The 24,514-nt window shown below is 36.8% G+C and overlaps 1 protein-coding gene across 2 annotated transcripts in view; it reads left to right on the plus strand.

Annotated features, from left to right (window-relative positions):
- Window positions 1–24,514, plus strand: part of STAM (signal transducing adaptor molecule) — a 56,097-nt gene that overhangs the window by 7,262 nt on the left and 24,321 nt on the right. For both annotated transcript variants that reach the window (XM_078151926.1, XM_020966878.2), the window contains exons 2-4: window positions 3,580–3,664; window positions 21,939–22,014; window positions 22,096–22,191. In XM_078151926.1, the coding sequence (XP_078008052.1) occupies window positions 3,580–3,664; window positions 21,939–22,014; window positions 22,096–22,191 (257 nt within the window). The remainder of the gene's footprint in view (window positions 1–3,579; window positions 3,665–21,938; window positions 22,015–22,095; window positions 22,192–24,514) is intronic.

Consider the following 24,514-nt stretch of genomic DNA (forward strand, 5'->3'; position numbering starts at 1 on the left):
GTACTAAAATGTTATGTGTTGAAGTTTTTTTAAATAAGAATTATTTTTATTTTGTTTCTGATGTGGATATGTATGGTAAACTTTAGAACTTATTTCCTTTCATTTTGAATAGGGCATATAGGGAAGGTTTACTGAAAGCCAAGTCAGAAAAAAGTAGAATGAGCAATTAATGAGTAGTTAGTCAATGGAATATTTATTAAGCACTTACCATGTGCAGTATGCTGTTGTATTTTTGACATATTCAAGTCAACATGTTCATTAAGTTCCTGTTATGTGTGTATGTCTTTATTGAGAATGTGAAGTTCATATGAATTGATTGTCCATTAAGATGAACTTTTCTTTTACATTGACAAAGAATGCTTCTTGAAATGAAGGAATAAATTCAGTTATGTATGGGATACAGTTTTTTTTTTCACAATAGGAATATATCTCTGAAACAGCACCATAACCTAATGGGAAAATATAATTTTACATATAAATTTTTGTTTACATGAAGAATATTTAATATGTAAAATTAGGCATGTTGTTTGTATTTTTATGTATGTAGTCAGGGGATTGGAAAAAAATGAAGAATTACTAGGATGTTTAGAATAATTAAAACCATTTCTACTTATCTAGGAGCCTTTAATTGAGGAGGTTGATTTTAAACAATTTGAAGGCAGGTTTTTGTGGAAAGAAAAGGCTCAATGTTAGAATGGTTGGAGGCATCTCAGAGAATGGTGACCCTTTGTCATCTTTATATCTTCTGCCTAGCACAATTTTTCCATATATGTGCGTAATAAATTTTATTGAATTGAATGCTGACATGTTGTGTAGAATGATAGGTTAACTTGATTGAAGTGGAGTGTACCACCCAGAGATAGTATCAAGAATATTTAGATAAGAAAGTATATTAAAAGCTATAAAAATTTAAAAGTGGAATAAATTGGGAGTTGCTGAAAGGGTCTGAAAAATCAAAGTGATATGATCAAAATAATTCATGAGAAAAGAGAGAATTGAGACAGGGAGTAGTCAGAAGGCTATTATCGTTATGTGGGTACTAGTTAGGGCTTATATTTGAAAGTGAGCTTGGTAATATTACGAAGAATCAGAGTTTGGTTGCAGAATGGATTTATGAAGCAAAGGGAAGAGTAGACTCACATGCCTCTAAGGCTGCAAGATGGGGCATTAGGAATATTGTTACTATTGAAAAATGAGCAAATCAAAGAGGGATCTGGTGAGAAAAAGACGAACGTTACTCTGAGTTCAACATTGAATGTGAAGAGAGGAATAGAATTGTTAGTTATTAAGCTGATAAAGTTGTAATGAAAATAGTCTTGTTTTGTTGATAAAAAAGGCACACCCCCAGATACAATATTCTGAAATTATAAATTATAATGAAGTGGCCTTTCTCCTTGCTGAGGCAAACTCATCTCCATGAACAAGTGATCCCATTCCATTCTGTCTTCTGCAGCAGATTGCATGCTCTAACATCTCCATTCTGTCGAGTATCTTCAGTCTTTCCCTCTCTATTGGCTCCTTTCCTGTTGCCTGTATACATACCTTCATTTGCTCTATTCTCAAAAAACCCTCACTTGACCCGTCCATCTATATACTAGCTAAATCTAGCTAGACCCCTCCATCTATACTAGCATCTGTGTCCTTTTACTCTCTTACAATCTGGCTTCCAGCCTCATCATTCAATCAAGACTATTCTCTGCTAAGTTACTAACTATCTCTTAATTGCCAAATCTAATGGCTTTTTCTCAATCCTCATCCTTCTTGATGTCTGTATAGCCTTTGGCATTGACAATCATTTCTTCTCCTTGATACTCTCTTCTCTCTAGGTTTTCATTACACTGCCCTCACCTGGTTCTCCTGCCAATCTAATCTTCCCTTCTCAATCTCTCCTTTGTTAGATCTTTATCCAGTCATGCTTGGTAAGCCTAGGTTTTTTCACAGGGCTCTGTCCTGGGCCCTCTTCTTTTCTTCATCTATACTATTTCACTTGGTAATCTCATCAGTTCCCATAAACTTAATAATTATTATCTCTATGCTGATGATTTGAAAATGCACTTATCCAGCCCTAATCTCTCTGCTGACCTCCAGACTCACATCTCCAACTGCTTATTAGACATTTGGAACTGGATTGTGCTGTAGACATCTTAAAATCAATTTATCCAAAACTGAACCTATAACTTTTCCTCCAAATCGTCCTCTTCCAAAATTCCCTGTTATTGCTGAGAGGGGCAACCTAGGTGTCATTCTTTACTCTTAACTGTCCTTTACTTAGTTGCACTCTTCCACTCGCCCCAGTACAATATGTTGCCAAGGTCTGTCAGTTTTACCTTCCCAGGATTTCTCCAGTAGGTCCCCTTTTCTTCAATGCTGCCACCACGTTGGAGCAGGTCTTCAACTTTTCCTACCTGAACTATTGCAGTAGCCTGCTGCTTGGTCTCCCGGTCACAGGTCTCTACCTACCCCAGTCCATCCTCCACTCAGCTATCAAAGTATCTTCCCAAAGCATAGGCCTGACCATGTTGTTGTTTGTTGTTGTTGTTGTGTCTGATTGTTCCGTGACCCGGTGAACCCTAGCACATGTTGAGAAAGATACTGGAGTGGCTTGCCATTCCTTCTCCTGTGTCTGACCATGAGATCTGCCCTCTGTAAACCCCAGTGGCTATCACTAATTGGATCAAATACAAGACCCTCAGTTTGGCATTCAGAGCCCTTTATACCTCCACCTCACTTATACCTCCCCATATAATTCTGTGGCTCATGATGCCGGCCTCCCTGCTGTTCCTCCAACAAAACACTTCATCTTCTGACTCCAGGCTTTTTTACTGTCTATACTTTTTGCCTGGAATGCCCTCATTTCCAACTCCTGACTTCCTTCGAGTCTCAGCTAAAATTTCATCTTCTACAAGAAGCCTTTATTAATTTATTAATGCTCAATATTAGTGCCTTCCCTCTGTTGATTATCTTTAGTTTATTCTGCACGTAGCTTATTTATGTGGTTATTTTTATATTATCTCCGTAATTAGACTGTAAGCTCCTTGCTCGAGTATCCAGGGATGGCGAACCTGAGGCCTCAAGGCCACAAGGGGCCCTCTAGGTCCTTGGGTGAGACCTTTTTCCTGAGTCCAACCTTTTCAGAACAAATCCTTTTATTAAGGAGATTTGTTCTGTGACATTTGGATTCAGTCAACCTCTAGGCTGCAGGTTCCCCACCAGGAGTAGATTGTCTTTAGCCTTTTCTTTGTATCCTCAGTCACTTAATACATAGTAGGCACTTAATAAATGTTAATTGACTGATTCACTTTAACTTTTATTCATTGCTGCTATTAAACATATTTGAAACATGAAAGGAGTCAAAGAATTATAATCGACAGTAAATTGTGGGCTTTACTATTTAAATAGATGAGGATTTCTAGTCAGTTCTTAATTTAATGAGGATTAATAAACTAGTGTTGACTGTTCCATTCTGGTAGTAATATTTTTATAACATGCTTTATGTATTTAACATACTATATTCTAGCAACTTGATTACAAAACATTAACTACTAATACATTTATTGTATGCTGTTTTTAAATCAACAGAGAAAGCAACCAGTGAGATGAATACTGCTGAAGATTGGGGTCTCATCTTAGATATTTATGATAAAGTAGGCCAGTCTCGTACTGGGTAAGTGTAAACTTTCTGAGGATTTCCATCCTGTTTCCTTCCTACTTAAATATGATTAGATACCATAATATAGATAGATTAGACACTGTGATTCAGTTTTTAAAAAGTCTACTGGGAATTTTTAAAATGTTTGCAAGAAGACTGAAGGATTCCGATTCTAGTCTTTATAAGGGTAGGGATTATTTACCTTTCACCTTGCTTTGCATGGCACCATGATTGTTTTAGTAAGTAATATTTGTTGATAATAGGAACATTGAACTGAATGTACAAAGAAGTAGGTCTTTTTTTTTAAGCAAGCATTGCTTTCTGGGTTTGCAAGTTAATGTGATCATTTCGTTAAATTCCCCTCCCCCCAATAATACTATCACCATTTACTAACTAGATTTATCTATCACATTTGTCTCAGAATAAAAGGAGCTACTCCTTTGTTTGTTTTATCTTGACTTTGTAGAACCATGAGGACAAGGGAAAATAATTGCTAACATATTGGATTCATAGGCTTTATCCTTTATCCTTTTTTGATTAGTCTTTAGTACTGATAGTTTACCATTCCCATTTGTATATTTTTTTCCCCTTTCAAATCCCAGACCTGCTCATCATCATAATCAACAAATAATTTTTGTATATCTTTTTATACATTGTGTATCTTCTTACTCTACTGGGCTCTGGAGAATGTACAAAGATAAAATTTAGTAGTGTTCCCTGCACTGAAGAAGCTTTCAGTTTACTAGCATTACAGGTCATAGGTCATAGAATTTAACAGAGTTGTGATTTCATTTTGGATGGATTTGTGATTGCATCTTTCAACAACACGTTGTTGTTTAGTTCAATTTGAAAAATACCTTTCCAGTACCTATGAGGTGCCATGTACTGTGCACTGGGGATGCTTGAAAGACGAAAGTAAAACCCTGTGGTCCAGGAGCTCATTACGATCTGCTGGGGATGGGGGAAAGAATGTATGGAAAGAAATGAACAGCAGCTCATGTAAGAGGTGTGAGCACTAGTAACTGGGGAAATTGGGATGAGCGTCTAGGTGGGGGAGCTTAAGCTTGGTCTTCCAGGGAGCCAGAGATATCAAGAAGCAGAAGTGAGCCCGGAGGCCTTCCCAGCACGGGGAAAGCCTGTGCAGGAGGAGTGAGAGATGTTGTCTCATGTACAGGGATCACAAGGTAGGCCAGTTTGATTGAGAGTAGGCATGCAGGAAGTAAGGTGAAAAATGAGCCTTAAAAGATAAGATTAGAGCCAGATGGGAGGGATCTTAATTGTCAAACCGGAAAATTTTTTTCAAAGCCATTTAGGAGTCATTGAATAGTTAGCCAGGAAGGCGACAGGATCAGACCTTTGCTTTAAAAATATTTATTTCAGCAGCTGTGTGCAGGATGGATTGGATAAGGGAAAGAATTGAGGCAGGTAGACCAAGTAGGAGGCTGTTGTATTAATCTAAATGAGAGGTGATGAGGGCCTGAACTAGAGTGGTGGCTATGTGAATAGAGAGAAAAGGATGGATGGGAGAGAAACTGTGAAGGTAGAATTGCTAAGACTTGCAGTCAACAGTGAGGTGGAAATGTGAAGTTTGAAATCTATACCTACTTTCTTATCCTGAATAACACTTGGTCCATGTCCTTTCACAAATCCTCTGCAGACATTATAGCTAGTATTCTGAGAGACTTTTTCTAGATCAGAAGTTCTTAGCTTTTTTTTTCTTCTGTCTTAGTCTGGTAAGCCTGTGAATTCTTTCCCAAAATAATGTTTTTGAGCAATTGAAGAAAATGCCAAATTTCAGTTAGAGGTTAGTGAAAATAAAGAAATAATTTTTTTCCCATCAGAGTTCTGAAACTCTGTATATTCTGAAATCTATCCATGACACGTTAAGGATCCATTCCGTGTTAATAATCCCTGATCTGTATTTCTTTATATGTTGCAAGAGTACTGATGGACAAACAGGTTATCCATTAATTATCTTCTCTCATTCTACATGACCAGTCCTCTTCTGTTTCCAGTCATACAGCTTTCTGATAAATTTCACCTCTTGACCTTTTGGTGACCTTTGCTTTTTAATTCTTGGGACACTGTTACTAGTAGAATATTACCAAGAGAATATTAATATTTTTAAAAACATGGGCTTCTCTTTGAGAGTACAGCTCAAGATCCCTAAAAGTACCATATGGTTCTGCAAAAGCAAATAAGTTCCTCCACTTCATGCTGTCTTCCTCACCCTATTCATTATCCATCTAAAGTGCCTGTCCAGTAAATTTTTCCTGATGTCAGGTTTATAGGTTGTCTGTTCTACTAAATATTATAATCAGGAAAATATGCACTCTTTGTTCCTTTGGTTTTCCTTGTATGGACTCATTTGTCAGATTCTGGCTCTTATTTAGGAGATCTGCAGTGTTCTGGAACTTGATGCATTTAACACAGTGATATCCATAAATAGGAGCATCTGGAGGACCTCTCATCATCTGTGAATCCCTCTTCCATTTGGACTCAAAACTTGGGCATGCTCCACGTCAGCAGCGGACACTTTGTGATGAATATATGTCTCCCTGCTTAATTTGATATTAGTGATTGGAGCATTGTTGAACAGTGTGCTCTTTGTTGTGACATCATTCCAAGAATGATAGAAGGGGAGACATCTTTTTGGAGGACATTCTTTTAGGTGGTATTTTGCTTTACTCGGATGCTTTTTTTATAGTTGGTAAACAATAAGTGAGGCAGCTAGGTGGCACAGTGGATAGATTGCCAGGCCTGGAGTCAGCAAGACTCCTCTTCCTGAGTTCAGATGTGTCAAAAACTAGCTTTGTGACTCTAGGTAAGTCCCTTAACCCTGTGTGCCTCAGTTTCCTCCTCTGTTAATGGCAAGCCACCCCAGTGTCTTTGCCAAGAAAACCCCAAATGGGGTCACGAAGAGTCAGACATGACTGAAAAATTACTGAACAACAATAAAGCAGTATGCACAGCAGAATCTTGTATTCTTGGCACCTTTCAATTTTTAAAAGAGATTTTTAATTTTAATTTTTTATTACTTTGAACTTAACAAATATCAACGAATAGCATTTCCAAATTAAAAAAAAACACAGAAAAGATGATTATATATGACACTGAATCTATTATATTCAACTTGGTTTTAGGTATATATTTAATTCAGTATAGTCTTATGTCGTGTTCTAAAGTTCTCGCAGAACTTCGTTTTCTGTTCTGTCCATATTATAAAGAGTGTTTCATTAAAGGTTTTTTCCTCACTCTTTTTGAAGAAAGTATTCATGATATTTGTATGAGTCTTCTGGAAGCCTTTGGCCTCTCTCATTTCTTATGTTTATACCATGTTTTCTTTCATATTATTTTGCCATCTTCCACTGTGCCTATCTTTTGCATTCAAAGTACTGAATCATAGGGTATATGCTGACCTAATTTCGAGAATCTTACCAAGTTTATATTTATCTAGTAAGCATTTATTAAGCACCTTCCACGGGCCAGGCTTGTGCTTAAGCCCTAGAAAGGTAAGATTTTCAAGTTTATAGCCTTCTGAGTGTGTGGTCAAAGCAATATCCTGTCTCCTCCCCCCATGCAAGTTAAGCTGGTTTTTCCTTAATAGGTATTGTGGCTTTCCTTGAGATTTGGTTTACAGAGAGACCAAAGGTTCAGACTCTTGATGTCACTTCTTCCTCCACTGAGCACAAAGCAGTACAGAAAAGCTCTAGGGGCCCTCTGATGCTTGACTGGGGGGAGGGGGGGTGCCTTGGGTCAAAATTGGTAACTGAGGCAAGAAAGCTTCTTTACTCAGTTGAATCAGCTTGAAGTGTCTTCAGTGGCTGTCTTTGCTGAGTATCTTTCACTATGACTAAGTAAATCTCTTAGTGTTAACTGTCGATGGACCCATAAGTATCTCATTTTAGTCCAGTGCCAAACCTAAACTACCAGGGGACTAATCTAGATGTTTAATCTTTATTGAGAGCTTTGTGATATGAATATCTCTACAAATCTTTTCTGTTGCCTTTGGACACAAGATAAAACCAGATCTTCATTTGCCTCTGCAAGGGAAAAGCTGTGAACTGTCCTATTTGGTTGCTGCTTCCTTTTGTCTTCTGGTTTGTCTTATTTATAGTGAGAATGTTCAAATTGATACAATTTAATTCCTTATGTATTAGCCACTCAGTGGCTACTTAACAAAGATCTCCCACAGTTAAGAGTACCTGCAGCTAATTTAATATTGCTAGGTGGTCTAAACTATGATTCTTAGCAGTTTCTGCCCCTTTTGTAATCATCTCTGTAAATATGAAAGCCCTTCCCTTTTTTGAGAGCCATGTTGTGTATTTCTGTTTCATGGGTTGCCATAACCAAAGAATTTGTCACCAAGTGGACCGGTGATGGCTCTTTCTGAACTTAGCTGGGTTAGTTTAAATCTTAAGAAATAGGAAAGGGAGAAGGGGGGAAGGGAATAAGCATTTTTCTAGTTCCTCCTGTGTGGCAGGCACTGTGCTAAGCTCTTTTATAAGTATTACCTCATTTGAAATAGATAAGGTTTGTAGCCAGGATCATACTCAGAGGTTTTTCCAGTCTGGTAGAACCTGCCAAGCATTCAAAAAGACTTAAAAATTCTTTCCCATTTGTAAGATGTACTTTGGTCAGAACCATCTGAATGTTTAACACTCCTCTGGGATAATAATTGTTAGAGTCTTGTTAAGCTTAGTAAATATATATTCTTTTTGATTTATGTAGATTACAGATGAATACTCGTTTTTCTGTTTTGTCTTAAGTTAACTTTTTACAGGTTTTTAAGTTAATTTCTTAAGCTTTTATTATCTGAAATATCTGGTTGTTGTTGGGTTTGGGGTTTTTTGGGGGCCTCAAAGTACTCATGTGATTTTTTCATATGTGATTACAGCATATGATAAAAGTTCTCAAAAATGTACAGCTAGTTAAGTCACATGATGGGTTTAAAATTTCAGTTTGCTAAATGGAATTGTAGAACTCAAGAAAACTTTAAAATGACAGTAACTGATTTAATGTGCATTCACATACTTTAATGACTGAATCGATCTGTGATCTCATTGATACGGATGCCATCTTACAGGACAGGCAAGCCAGCTTAGCTGAAGTATCAAGACACCTGAGGGAACCAGTCAGATCTAGTAGAGATAGACTATTAACTCAAGAGCCTTGGGAATAGCAAGGCCCTCTGAACCACTAAAACTGCTTTTGGAGTGGGCTCTATCATTATTGAGGGGAACAGTCACTTTGGAGAAGGGGTCCATTGTCTGCTCTGTCGCTACAAATCCCAGATTGCTGACCAACTGCCACTGATGGGTAGGTAAGGCCAAGAGCCCCAGAAGCAGCAGCACCCCCAGATCACCTGTATCCAGCACAGCTCTTTTAGCCATCATTTAAGGAACCAAACCTGTAGAAATGTGGCCTGGGAATTGCATTTGCAGATGCCATACTTAATAGCTACGGACCACTCAGAAAAGAAAGTTCTTGACACAAAAACCATTGGTGTTTCCAGATGTCTTAACGTCAGAAAGTGCCATGATTTTATCAATGAAAATGACATTAAATAAAATGCATTATTTGTTCTTGCTTTGCTCCTGCGCCATAAGCAATATGCAGTCTTTCATCTGGCTTACAGCTCAACTCTCCTGTATGATTTGTCTCCCCCATTAGAATATGACCTCCTTGAGAGCAGAGACTGTTTATCTTTTCTTTTCTGTTTGTGTCCCCAGGGCTTTGCATATGATAAGTGCTTAATACGTGCTTGCTCAGTCTCTCTCTTTTTCTCTTTTCCCCCCTCTTTCCTCCTCTAGATGACAACTCATCCTGTGTGACTTTGTCTCTTTTTATAAATCCTGTGTATAGGATCCACCCAATTGACTAAAGGCCCTTTTAGCTTATTATTTTGTGGATACCAATACAACATATGGGCTATCCTTACCTAGCCCACACCCTTTTATTCTCATATGTTGTTATTACTGCAGCCTATTTAAACCTCCCACTGAAGCTGCCTGAATTACCTGACATAGAGCTGGGGAGGGGGCAGGGCCACACCAAAGCTTCTCAAGGGGAGAAAGAGGTCTGCAAGATGGTCAACTTCAAGTGAGAACTGTCTGTATGTAGAAAGACATGACCTTATGACTAAAATACATCAAGTCACTTTCTGTCATGGGCTGACAGATCCCCATATTTACAAATAGATATCCAAAATAAACAATATAGGAACTACCACATTATCACAAACTGAATTGTTTTCCAAAATTGCCAGGCTATAACATTGAACCCTAAAAATTTAAGCACATTTTAAGCTGATGTTGCCCTACTCACTACTCATTCAAAATATAGACGTGTAGTGAAAGACATGGGCAGCTAGGTGGTGCGATGAGTGGTTTGAGTATGGGGCCTGGAGTCAGGAAGACTCATCTTCCTTAGTTCTAATCTGACCTCACACTTACTAGCTGTATGACCCTGGGAAAGTCACATAACATTGTTTGCCTCAGTTTTCTCATCTGTAGAATGAGCTGGAAAAGGAAATGGCAAATCTCTCCAGTATCTCTGCTGAGAAAACCGCAAATGGGGTCTTGAAGAGTCGGACACAATGAAAAATGACTGAATTTCTTCTAACAATATCAAAATATTTATATAGTTATTTGTTTTACAAAATCTCTGTCTCACTTAGTCCTCACAATAACCATGTGATATAGATGCTTTATCCCCTAACAGATTAGGAAACTGACACTTAAAGAGGTTAAGTGATTTACATGAAATCACACAGTTAGTAAATCGTCTAAGATGGAATACAAAAACAATCCTTTTTTACTCTTAAGTTCTGAAATCTATCCACTGTGCCATATTGCTTTTAAAATCTAGAATTCCTAAGTGTTCTTTCCATTACACCAGTCTGCCTCCTAAAGTGCTAGTTTGTTTGAACAGCACTTGGAAGTTTGATATGGCATGAGACTAAGATTTCCGTCTTCCGTTATCAGGGCTTATGCTCTCTCACAGTTCATTATGTTGTAATGTGTTTTCCATGACTAAAATATACTTTCATACTTCTGTGCTCCAGGAAACTTAATTTAAGTACTCAGGGGCCATTATTATATATCTTGTCTACTAAACACTCATGTTTAGGTTCATTTTGTCACCAAGCAATAAATTCTATTCATCCCTTCTTCCAATGAATTCTCTTTGGATCATGAACTTGTCCTCTATATCTTTCTTGTGTATTTGCCTCTATTCATAGTTCATTGATTTCCTGAGTACAGAAGTTCAACATTAAATAGTTTGATAGTATTGAACTTCATTCAAAGTAACTTATAATATTTCATGTCTTTTTATTTCGGGTATTGAATATAACATATGGTACATGTTCTGTTCTATTTGCATTTAGAACGTAGGTGTAAATCAGGATTTCATTACAGAATTTCTTTCTTCTGTTCCATTGTTATTGCTTGAAACTCCAGTCAATGGACCTGAACATTTGAAAGGCATTTGTAATTTATTTAAAATAAGTTCTTCTTAGTAAGTATTCTTGGAGTGTTTATATCAGCAATCATTTTTTAAAAGTCCTAATTTTTTCCCATTTTTAAGCCCATGATATCTATTGATTTGATACATCTTTAGAATGTGTCTTTAAAATGTACATTTTTTTAGAATGGCATTTGGATATAATTTAGGAGAATGCATATATCCTTTTTGTTTTTAGCACCTCACAGCGGCAATTTGACAAATTAATTGTGTGTAAAAGACTACATTGCATGCCTTTTACACCTTTTTATTTAAGCTTTATAACTAAAAGTGACCTATTCAGGAACACTTTCATTTCTTGTTATAGGTATTCATTTTTATAGGAATGAAATGTTTTATTTATGTTTTCTTTTATGAATTTAGAGTACTTGATAACTGTTAAAATTTTCAACCTGTGCTGTGAGGAAAGAAAGAAATAGTTGTCCCCATTTTGGAGGAGTTAATTTATTTTTCTGAAGTAATAGAACTACTGCTAGAACCATAAATTGAATTGAAAAGTGTTTTTAGTATTTGGCATTTGTTTCGTTTATTAGTTTGGGAGAATACAATCATTTCAGAGTGGTTTAATATGAAATTTACAGGTTCATATTCAGTAAGAAGTACTTCTCATGTGAAATTTAAGGAAAAGTTTAAAAGCAGTCCTTTCAGTAAGATGTTGTCTGAGTAAAGAGGAGAATTTTAATAGCTTGTGATGTCATTATTACAACTAGGCCCCGATTAGTATTAATGTTACGTTCCCTGGAATGGTCACATTTATTCATATGTGCACTACTTGAAGTTATAATTCTTCGAAATATGATAGGTAATTGGTTCTAGCCCAATGGCAATTTGTAGTGCAAATTTGAATAATGTGATGATTTTAGGGATCCATTATTCCCACTAATCTGAACCTAGCTGTATATATCTGGCTCTTCTGACAATGTCAGATAAAGCTTTCTTTTTTGATTATTTTCAGTAATAACATCCTTCTCATTGGCTGGAGAGGTCCTGAACAGCAAACAAAAATAGTGTTGTACATGATGATGTGTACGTTCCTCTGCTAACAGGAAGATAAACCCTGGCCAAATTATGGAATCGTTTTAGTACCATTCAAATAAAATTAAAGTATTAGAAAGTCTGAGTCAATGAACAAGCTATTCATTAAGTGCTTCCTATGTGCCAGGCACTGTGCTAAGTGCTGGGGACACAGGTGAAAATGAAACAGTCACTCCTCTAAAGAAGCATATATTGTTTTGGGAAGAAAATAAGTGCTTATCAGAACTTAATAAAAGCACATGAATTAGACCGGTGAAACCATTAGAAAGTTCTCATGAGATATGTAGTGTTTGAAAACTTCACTTTGAAAATATTGATAAAATGAGGTATTTGTAAAGCTTTGTAAACTTTAAAGCACGATATAATGCTAGCTATTGTTTTTGTTACTTAAGGGCTTCCTTTGGTGGCACAGTGGGTAGAGTACTGGGCCTGTAGTGATGGGCCATTTGAGTTCTTATCTGACACTTATCAGACACTTACTAATTGTGTGATTCTGGGCAAGTCATCTCACCTTTGCTGTCTCAATTTCTTCAGCTATATAATGGGGATAGTAATAGTATCCGTCCCCCAGGTAGGTTTGAGGATCAAATGAGATAATATTTTCTAAGTATTTTGCTAATTTTTTTTTTGGCTAACTTTTGCTGTGTGTGGGCCACAGAATTCCAGTCTAACAAAAGTCAGTTAGAGCTCTGAGTATGTTCATTTTATTTGGGATACCGGTGGTCCCTAATTAATTGGATCCAAGAACTTCCTCACTGTCAGAGACCTCTCCCTTTGGGTGCTAGCTATTTTTATACACTTGGGAGAGCACTAAAAATAGAAGGAAGCATTATAATTCACTGATTGGTCAATTTCAGAAGTAGGGAAATCTTATGGTTGGTTAAGGGAACTATCCATCAGTCATAACCACTTTGTCAAGAGGCCTTTCACAGGTCACACCTTCCACAGGTCATCAACTCCAGGTCATCTCAACAAAGGTCACAGGACCCTTTCAACAAAATCTCAGGGCCTTCTATAAGTCATAAGACCTTAGTGTTTAACTGTCCTAGGGTTCAAGGAAGTTGTGGGTTTGAAGCAAAGGTCACAAGGCAGCGTGACAGTAGTGATTCACCAGCAACTGTGGTAGTGGACACACATTCACCAGCTACTGAACCTTATTACAACACATTACTGGGGTTTGAAGGTGTGTGTGTGTGGGGGGGGTGGTGGTAGTATAGCAATTACCATTCTTATTACATTTCTGACTAATAACATAAATTTAGCTAATAAATATAAGTAATATAATCAATAAATGGTAGATTAATCATTCATACCTCTTATACCATTAGATAAATAACCAAAAATTAATTCTGTTCTGCTTAATTCACTAATACAATCACTGATACCCATCAAATCACAATGAACTGAGTAAATGCTGATTAATTTGAGGGTTATCAACATTATCAACACATATATAAATGATATAATAATTATTATATGCAAAGTGCTGAGAAAGTTAACACTAATATTTAGCTAAATGTGGTTTGACTGAGATTTAGTAATGTTTTGTTTTTAGTAAATGCTTATCACAGATGACATTAGCTGCTCATCAGTGTATGTAAAATTCTTTATTTTTATGGAGTTGTAACTAAGTGAAATGAATACATAATACTTTATAAATCGTAATAAAAACACCTATTCAGCTAAGGTTTGCAGAGGACTTTAGCATACATTTTTTCATTTAATCCTCAAAAACAGGAAGGTGCTGTTATCATCCTTGGTGAAAGGCAGTTGCAATTTCCAGCTCCTTACCAGGGCCATAGAGCCTGCAAGGGGCTAAGTTAGAATTGGAACCCAGGGCTCTCTGACTTCAGTTCCAGCACTTTACTTGAATGTGATGATGAGACTTCCAGGAAACCTTGTTACAGATGCAAAAATGTTTATTTGGAAACTTTAACACATTAGTCTTTTTTTAGTTTTTCTAGTATGTGATATATAAAACATTTTGATTTTTTTGTTGGTAAAAAGTATGATGGTTTTAAAAATCAGTTGTTGATTGAATGATTTTTTTTAAGCAGCATTATAATTTGTAGAAAATATTGTTGAATGCCATACATTGCTTAGATTTTGAGTTGTGCTAATTACATAATGCTCATCTATGCTGGTAACATCGAGTTTATACTGTCAGAAATTTTTACTGGTAGATTTGCATATCTAAAACTCCATTTATGTACTTCTTTTTGGATGCCATTGAGAAGAAAGTTATTGAATGATTAATTTTCTTTCCTAATAAGCTGAGGTCTTTCAAGGGAAAGCTGCTGTTGATCCTACCAAATGTTGTTCTTCCTCTTCTGTAGAATTAGTCTGCTGCTTTCCTTTTTTTTCCTTTTTTTTTTAGTGTCAACTTCTTTAGGGCTTGAAAATTAGTGATATGCTTTTATTTTTGCTTTTTGTCTCAGGATCAAAGGGTGACTAAAGGCAAATTTTCACTACCTTTCAAGTAAGAATGACAAGAAAGATTTATCTCATCACCATCTATAGTTTGAGGGGTAGGATTGAGGGAAGAAGGTTGGACCAGGGTAGAGACCTAGGAAGAGAAGAGAGATCTCCTTTAAAGCTTTGCATCTTTGAAGCTGATGGCACACTCTATAGGAGTAAGGTAAGGTAAAGAAATTAGTTAGTGGCTGAGGAAATTGTGCTGCAGTTTTAATTTAGAAGACAGTCATAGTTGATTCATTACATCAACAATAAAATTCTTTTTTTTTTTAAGAAAGGAAATTTTTTTTATTTAGTGTTTTATTTTTCCTGTTACATGTAAAAAATAATTTTAAACATTTGTTTTTCAAACTTTCAGTTCCAAATTCTCTCCCTTCTTCCCTCCCCACTCACCTCATTGAGAAGGCAAGCAATTTGATGTAGGTTATATGTGTGTAGTCATGCACAACATTTCCATAGTAGTCATGTTGTGAAAGAAAACATAGACCGAAAAAAACAAAACAAAACAAGACCCAGAACTCAAGAAAATAAAGAATGCTTCAGTCTGTATTTCAGACACCATCAGTTCTTTCTGTGGGGATGGATAACATTTTTCATCATAAGTCCTTCTGAGTTGTCCTGGATCATTCTGTTGCTGAGAACGGCTAAGCCATTCACAGCTGATCATCTTGCAGTATTGTTGTTATTTTGTACACAATACATTTCACTTTGCACCAGCTCATGTAAGTCTTTTCAGGTTTTTCTGAGAGGATCCTGCTCATCATTTCTTGTGTCACTATAGTCTTCTGTCATAATCACATACTGTAGTTTGTTCAGCTGTTCCCCAATTGCCGGGCATCCTCTCAATTTCTAATTCTTTGCCACCAGAAAAGAGCTGCTATACATGTTTTTGTACATATAAGTCCTTTCCCTTTTTGTTTTTCATCTCTTTTAGGATACAACCCTAGTAGTAGTATTGCTAGGTCAAAGGATATATATATGATTTTATAGCTCTTTGGGCATAGTTCCAAATTGCTCTGTAGAATGGTTGAATCAGTTCACAACTCCACCAGCAGTGCATTAATGTCTCATTTTTCCCACTTACCCTCCACCATTTGTCATTTTTCTTTTCTGTCTTATTAGCCAGTCTAATAGGTGTGAGGTAGCATCTGAGAATTGTTTTAATTTGCATTTTTCCAATCAGTAGTGAGCATTTTTTCATATGGCTATAGATAATTATGATTACTTCATCTGAAAACTTTATATCTTTTGATCATTTACCAATTGAGGAATGTTTCTTATTTTTATAAATTTGACCCAATTCTTTATATGTTTGAGAAACGAAGCCTTTATCAGAGAAATTTGCTTCAAAAATTTTTTTCACAGTTACTGCTGACTGTATTTCCCTCCGTCCTGTTTCCCTCCTTACCCCCCCCATTTATTCTATTCTCTTTCCACTTTCAACCCTGTCCCTCTTCAAAAGTGTTTTGCTTCTGACCACGCCCTCCCCCAATCTGCCCTCCCTTCTATCACCACTCCTCTGCTTCGCCTTTTCTCTTATCCGCTTTCCCTTCTACTTTCCTGTAGGGTAAGATAGATTTCTATACCCAATTGTGTGTTATTCCCTCTTTGAACCAATTCTTATGAGAATAAGGTTTACTCACTCACTCTCCCTCATCTCCCTCCTCTTCCTCTCCATTGTAAAAGGTTTTTCTTGCCTCTTTTGAGATAATTTATTCTATCTCTTCCTTTCTCTTTTTTCCAGTACATTCCTCTCACCCATTAATTTTATTTTTGTTAGATATCATCCCTTCATATTCAACTCATACCTGTGACCTCTGTCTATATATACTCCTTCTACCTGCCTTAATAATGAGAAAGTTCTTATGAGTTATTAGTATCATATTCTCATGTAGGAATGTAAACAGTTTAACCTTAAGTCCCTTATGATATCCCTTTCCAGTTTACCTTTTTAATGCCTCTCTTGAGTCTTGTGTTTGAAAGTCAGATTTTCTGTTCAGCTCTGGTGTTTTCATCAAGAATGCTTGAAAATCCTGTATTTCATTGAATGTGTCTGGTTTTTTTTTTCCCCTTGAAGGGTTATATTCAGTTTTGCTGGATAGGTGATTCTTGGTTGTAATCCTAACTCTTTTGTTCTCCAGAATATCATATTCTAAGCCCTCTGATCCTTTAATGTAGAAGCTGCTAAATCTTGTGTTATCTTGACTGTGTCTCCATGATCCTTGAATTGTTTCTTTTTAGCTGCTTGCAATATTTTCATCTTGACCTTGGGGCTCTGGAATTTAGCTATTATATTCCTGGGAATTTTCATTCATTTTGGGATCTCTTTCAGGAGGTGATTGGTGGATTCTTTCAAATTCTATTTCACCTGCAGGTTCTAGAATATCAGGGCAGTTTTCCTTGATAATTTCTTGAAAGGTGATGTGTAGGCTCTTTTTTTTTTTTTTTGATCATGGCGTTCAGGTAGTCCAGTTTTAAATGATCTTTCCTGGATTTATTTTCCAGGTCAGTTGTTTTTCCAATGTGAAATATTTTCTGTTTTTTTATTCTTTTGGTTTTGTTTTATTGTTTCTTGATTTCTTATAAGCTTGATTTCTCATTAGCTTCCATTTGCTCCATTCTAATTTTTAAGGACTTATTTTTTCCAGTGAGCTTTTTTTACCTCCTTTTCAATTTGGCCAATTCTATTTTTTAAGGAGTTTTTTTACTTAAATAAATTTTTGTGCCTCTTTTTCCATTTGGCCAATTCTGCTTCTTAAGGCATTCTTCTCCTTATTGCCTTTTTGGACCTCTTTTACTGTTTGGGCTAGTCTGGTTTTGTTGTTGTTTTTTGTTTTTAGTTTTTTGTTTTTTTGGCAGTTGGGGTTAAGTGACTTGCCTAGGGTCACACAGCTTGTAAGTGACAAGTGTTTGGTTGAGGCTGGATTTGAACTCAGGTCCTCCTGACTTCAGGGCCAGTGCTCTGTCCACTGTGCCACCTACCTGCCCCTTAGTCTGTTTTTTAAGGTGTTATTTTCCTCAGTATTTTTTTGCGTCTCTTTTACCAAGCTATTGACTCATTTTTCACAATTTTCTTGTAACACTCTCATTTTTCTTTCCAATTTTTCCTCTACCTCTGTTACTTGATTTTCAAAATCCTTTTTGAGCTCTTCTATGGCCTGAGACCAATTCATATTTTCCTTGGAGGCTTTGGATGTAAGAGCTTTGACTTTGTTACCTTCTTCTGAGTGTTCCTTGTTACCACAGTAATTTTTCTATAGTCAGAATTTTTTTCTGTTGTTTGCTCATTTTCCCAGCCTATTACTTGATTTTTAACTCTAGGGCTCTGCTTCCAGGGTGAAAGGTGCCCTGTCCTAAGCTTCAAGGGTTTTGTGCAACCATTTTCAGAGATATTTTTAGGGACCTGTAAGTTTTCAGTTCTTCCAAGATAGTATAATCTAAGGAGAGGTGTGTTTACTACTCCTCTGGCCTGTGCTCTGCTCTGTGAGCAACCACTAGCTGTCTTTTTTGCCCTGGAACTGTGAAGAGGATCCTCTCTCCACTGTGGCCTCAAGCTTTGGTGTGCTAGTGTTCTTCGCCCTGGGACTGCCACCCAGGACTGGGACCTAAATCCGAGTATGGACAAAGCAACAGAGTCCTGCCTCAGTGCTAGCAAAGAGATCCCTGTAATCTCCTTCTGACCAGTTGTTTGACCCCCTTACCGTCTGGGGGATGAGACCTCCAGAAGCAGCTGCTGCAGCTGCTGATTCAGTGGCCCTTATGGCTTGCTCCTGGTTTTCTGGGGCTGGATCTGTGCTGCTGTGGCCTGCTCTGGGCTGTGCTCTACCCAGGTGCAACAGACCTTTCCTGCCAACCTTCTAAGTTGTCTTGGGCCTCTCTGGGCTGAGAGGTCTGGAAACCGCCACTGCTGCCAGTGATTCAGTCGCCCCAAGGCTTGCTCTGGATTTGCTGGGGCCCAGTCTACACTGGCTCTGTTGGATTGGGCTCCTCTCTCACCTTGGTGCAACAGACCTTTCCTGCCAAACGTCCAAGTTGTTTTGGGCTGGAAAATTGTTTTACTCCATCTTTTTTAAGTTCTGCTGCTCTAAAATTTGTTTAGAGTCATTATTTAAAGGTATTTGGAGGAGTTTGTGGGAGAGCTCAGGCAAGTCCCTGCCTTTACTCTGCCATCTTGACTGTGCCTCTAACAATAAAAATTTCTGAAAAATCATGTCCACTAATTGTAATCTTCTACTTAAAACTGTCAAAATTTGAAATAGTCTTTGAATAACATAATGTCCATTAAATTGAATTTACTAAATTAAAAACATGTAGGGTGTGCAAGAGGTGCATATTAGTTCCCCTAGTTTCTTCCTTTCTGAATGAATAATAACTTGCTTGTATGGTTCTTTAAGATTTATAAAGCACTTTCCCCATGAATGATAATCCTGTGAGATAAGTATAGCATCATAGATCTAGAACTGGTAGGGAACTTAAGAGCCATCTTGTTGATTCACTCATTTTTGCAGATGAAGATTCTCAGGGCTGTAGACGTAATTTTCTGCGCAAGGTCACACAGGTAGTAAGGAACCTGAGAGGACGTTTGAAGTAGGTTTTCTGATTCCAGAGCCAGTGTTCTTTCCCATGCATCAAACTGATAAGTAGTGAAGTATCATTCCCATTTTTCACAAATGAGGTAACTGAATGATAGAGAGGTTGGGTGACTTGCCCTGGAAGCTAGTGAGTGTCAGTGTGATGAGGTTAAATAGGTTTTCTTAATCTTGGGGCCAGTATGTCTTCATTATAACATACTCATCCATGCAGTGGTTTTGAATATATCCTTGAAATCATTAGAGATAATAGTAGTAAGTCAAATTCATGAAATACTCACCAATTTAATTTTAATCAAGTCAGATTTATGAGGTATATTGTGATCTGGTGGAAAAATAATATTTTTGGCATCAAAAGACCTGGGTTCAAATTCCAATCTGTTACCTACTAGCAGAATGACTTGGGGGCAAATCACATAACCTGCCCGGATTTCAGTTTCTTCACATTTGTCAAATGAAAGGGTTGGACAGCTGTTGGAGAGAGAAGCCATATCAATGAGATTGTATCCATTGAAGTATAATCTAAGTCTAATTTTTGTCTCATCATCTATAATCCATGTAACCAGATGTTTTCCCCAAATCAGTTTATGAGGTTAGATTGACTTTACCTAACTTCAGGTTCAATTATTCTTCTATCCTGTTCACTTCTTTGTGAAGAAGAATTGAGAAAAACCATGAAATGGCAAACATGTATGCCTTAGAGAAGAAATAGGATGAGGTGATATGATAAGCCAACTAATGGCATTTCTGCATAATTGAGGATCAGTATTTTGGCAAATACAAGTACCACCAGTTTATATACAACTTTCAAAAGAATATTTAAAGTGTATGTATATCGCCTTAAAAATTAAATTTAGATTTTTCGATATGCCATGCTGGCGCATAGAATGTTTCCATTCGTACATTTTAGAGCATTCTAATTTGATAGCGATTATTATCTAAGCTTACTGAAAAGGATAATATAGTCAGTTTTAAAACTATGTATAAGACTAGCCTGGTTTAAAATTAGCATGTAAAAATATTTCATTTAGTTTGTAAAAAATGTGTACACCACACATATCACAATAGAGATGTGACTAATGTCTTTAAGTATTAACAGCTTGAATAAGTAACTTGGCGATATTAAACTAGAGCTGGCAATACAGATCTGGAAGTCATCAATTTTTAGATGCTTAGAAGCTGAGGAGAGAGAAGAGAATGAGGAGAAAGAAGAGGTTTTGAAAAGAGGCAGATGAGAGAAGGGGGAGGAAGAGAGAAAGAGAGACTATAAAGGATTGGTTGGATAGATAGGAGGCCAAGCAGAAGAGGGTAGAGTCATAAAGAGCCATAGAGGAAAGAGTACCCTGGAGGAGAATGTGGTCAGCAGTGTCAAATGGAGCAGTGTAGGCCAGGAAGGATTAATATGGAGAAAAGATCATCGTCTTTGCTATTAAGAGATCATTGCTAACTTTAGAGAGGAGTTTGAGTGATTAAGTCAAAGGGTAAAGGGTTGAAAGTAAGTGTCAGGATAGGAAGTAGAAGGGGAAGTGACTATAGACAATCTTTTTAAGGAGTTTACCTCAGAATGAGAGAAGTATTGAATGAAGAATAGGTTGAGGTGATGATAGCGGTGTAGAGAATTTTTTTTTTTTAAGTATGAGGGATACTTGAGCATGCTTAAAAGGTAATTGGGAAGAACCAGAACCAGTTTGTTCAGGAGAGATTGAAGATTTGGGAAGTGATGATTGAGGAAGCAGTCTGCTGAAGAAAAAATGTTATTGCTTATCTGACATTTCAGAGGAGAATTAAATTGCCTTTAGGACTTCAATGGGATTTAGGTCCATTTCTACGAAGAAAAGGGGCTGGTGGGAGGGAATGCAAAGGATTACTAATGGAATATTCATATATTACATTGACATATTAATATCCTCAAAATGGTAGAAGAAATCGAGAAAGCCCTCTAGTATATTGGGTGGACTGCCTTTATTGAACTTATTGGGTAGGCATGAATGGTTTATAGTCAGCATCATTAAAAGGGAGTACCTACTTCGATGATGTCAGAGAACCGTTGGCATATTGAGATTGTGATATTTTATATTTTTTAGCCATATAGTATTACTGGGAGAATACTGTTAAATAAGTTTTGGGCGTAAGGCAGTGGGATTTGGTCTCTAAGAATTACAGTTAACAAACATTTTATAAACGTTAACTGTGGGGCAGCTTAAATGTGAAATCCTTGTCCAGTGACCAGTGTGTGTTGATATACTTCTGGAGGGGACATGAACTGCATACATATTGATAGTCTTACTCTAAATGGAACCAGATGACAAGTTATGACTAAACGGAAGGATAGTTCACAGTTTCTCTTTAAAATATGTAGGCTATACTCTACAAAATTCAAAGTTGAACTGATTGCTTGATTAAATGTATCACACATTAAATTGAGGTCTTTAAATAACAATTTGCCCCAAAGCCTGAAAGTACCCAACTTGTCTCTCTTGTTAGTTAAGAGATCCAGACAGTTTTGTTAAACTATTTTAAAGAGATTTTTTAAAAAGAGGCTTAAAGTTAAGCATCTCAGATATATCAAATAGTAGCTTTTTTATGGCAAGTTATTGTGTCCTATGCTTTAAGAAAGAAAAAGTAAATTAGGGTAACTGAGTGCTACTTTTCTCAATTTTTAGGCCTAAAGACTGTCTTCGGTCTATTATGAAGAGAGTGAATCATAAAGATCCTCATGTAGCAATGCAAGCACTGACTGTAAGTATTTTCTTTTGTATCAGTAATACAGATCTACCTACTAAGATTAAACCTTTAAGCTTATGACTTTTTCTTAATTAGCTTCTAGGAGCATGTGTATCGAATTGTGGCAAAATTTTTCATTTAGAAGTATGTTCAAGAGACTTCGCTAGTGAAGTAAGCAACGTATTAAATAAGGTAAGTACTTCTTTCAGTAAAGAAAGTTCTCATCCATCTTTATTTTTCATATGTGTATTTTATTAATGCTCAGTTTAAAAAAATTTTTTCGTGGCATTTTTAGATAAATTCTCTTTCCACCAAAAAGTAATTGCTTCATTTTGCTGAAGAAACAGGGTATTATAAATCTTAGTCCCAGAGTTGTTGCTTTTCATTGGTCCTCATCTCAATGGGAAGGAGCGGGGAATTCTGTTCATTTTTTTGTTTAATCAAATAGTATTAACTATACAATTCTCATATCTGTAGGAACAAAAATATTTTCTTAACAGAGAAACTTTTATCTTAAAAAATGTGTATTGACAATGCTCATCTATCTTCCTTGTGACTAACAACATTTACCTTACTGTACATATTACAGGATAGGAATCCTCACAGTGCAGGGCACATTGCTGTTTTTAATGCAGTAAATATAAATAAAAGAGCTAAGTAGTGCTCATCATCTCACGAGATGAAATTTTAGATGATGGGTTTTTGTGCATTAGTTTTTAAAGGGATCCTTGAACTGACCTTTTGGAGGGAATTAGTGAATGACAACATTGTGGGACTATCAATAGGTCCTGTGGAATGGAGTTTGTTTTATGCATTACAAATGATAAATGTGATGATATTTTATATTCAGTAGCAAGAATAGCATAAACAAAGAGTTGGGTGGCTGTGTGTGTGTGTGTGTGTGTGTGTGTGTGTGTGTGAGAGAGAGAGAGAGAGAGAGAGAGAGAGAGAGAGACATATACATATACAGTCAAACACAAAGGGGAAGAGGGGGAGAGAGTTGGGAGAATTCTGTTGGGGAATCATAAGGGAAAATTGGAACCAGTTAATAGAATGCTCTGTTGAAGAATGGAGCATAGCTCAGTGGATAGAATGTTGGGCCTGGAGTCAGGAAGATTCATCTTCCTGAGTTCAAATCTGGCCTCAGACACTTACTAGCCATGTGACTCTGGGCAAGTCACTTAACCCTGTTTGCCTGAGTTTCCTCATCCATAAAATGATCTGGAGAAGGAAATGGAAAATCACTCCAGGGTCTGCTAAAAAAACCTTAGAGTCTTGAAGAGTAAACATGACTGAAATGACTGAACACCAACAACAGACGGTGTAATCCCAGAAGTTCTTAAAACAGTGTAGCGTCTTGAAAATTGCATTTTAGGAAGAAGAATGTGGCAGTATTGTGCAGAATATATTAAATTGCTGGGAGTATAAGGGCAGAGACACTAGCCAAGGGGCTGTTAAAAGTAATTTTGAGGTAATGAAAGGTTGGATTACACAGTGACTATGGAAACAGGAAGAAAGGGTTAAATTTCAAAAATTCTGGGGAGAATCTGCAGAATAAAGTGATTAACTGAATATGTAGATGGAAAGGAAAGTATCAGCACCAAAATTTTATACTTGAGCTGCTGGAAGAATGGTGATATTATTGACAGCAATGGAGAAGATTAGAAAGGATGCCATGGGGGGGACAGGGGTGGAAACATGGTAAATCAAGGTTTATATAAATTGAGTTTTAAGTGATAGGATATCTATGTGGAGATATTTTTTAAGTAACTGGAGATGCAGATTTGGTAATTATAGAATAGAATGCAGTACTTGGAGTCATGTAAGAAGATGGAAGAGTGACAAAGGAAGACTGGACTAGGGCCCAAAAGAGAAGAATCATCAAAGGAGACAGAAAAAGTGCCTTCAAAGGGCTAGGAGGCAAGCTAGTAGAATAAAGTGGCATGGAAGTCAAAGGGCCAGAGAGGTATTTTGGGGGGTGGGGCAGGGTCGGGGAGGAGGGGTTAGGGTGGGATGTTAGTAGTGCCTGATGCGCTAGGAAGGCTGAAGAAGAAATCTGAGAACAGATTAAGTTGAGTTCTGTTCAGTTTTAGTTTTAAAGTTTAAATCTATTTCATCATAGTAACTAAAATTGACAAGTTACTAAGACTTAGGTTGCAACTTCAACTTTTTTCATACACATAGTCTATTGTTTCCCTGATAGACTTAATAGTAATAGCTAGCATTTATATAATCCTTAAGGTTTACAAAGTGCTTCACAATTGTTATCTCGTCTTCATAACCCTAGGAATTAGGTACTCTATTTTATCTCCCTTTTACTGATGAGGAAACTGAGGCAAACAAGGGTTAAGTAACTTGCCAAGGGTCACACAGCTAGTAAGTATTTGAGGCTGGATGTGAATTTTGGTCTTCTTGATGCCAAGTCTGCCTTGTTGGTCAAAAGAAGCTATAGCTCTCTTTATTGTCTTTATGATGAAAAGCATTTGTATAGAATATCAGTGAGTTTATTGCTTTT

This window comes from Phascolarctos cinereus, unplaced genomic scaffold (assembly GCF_003287225.1).
Source record: "Phascolarctos cinereus isolate Bilbo 61053 unplaced genomic scaffold, phaCin_HiC Scaffold_1;HRSCAF=81, whole genome shotgun sequence".
In the NCBI taxonomy this organism is placed as follows: Eukaryota; Metazoa; Chordata; class Mammalia; order Diprotodontia; family Phascolarctidae; genus Phascolarctos; species Phascolarctos cinereus.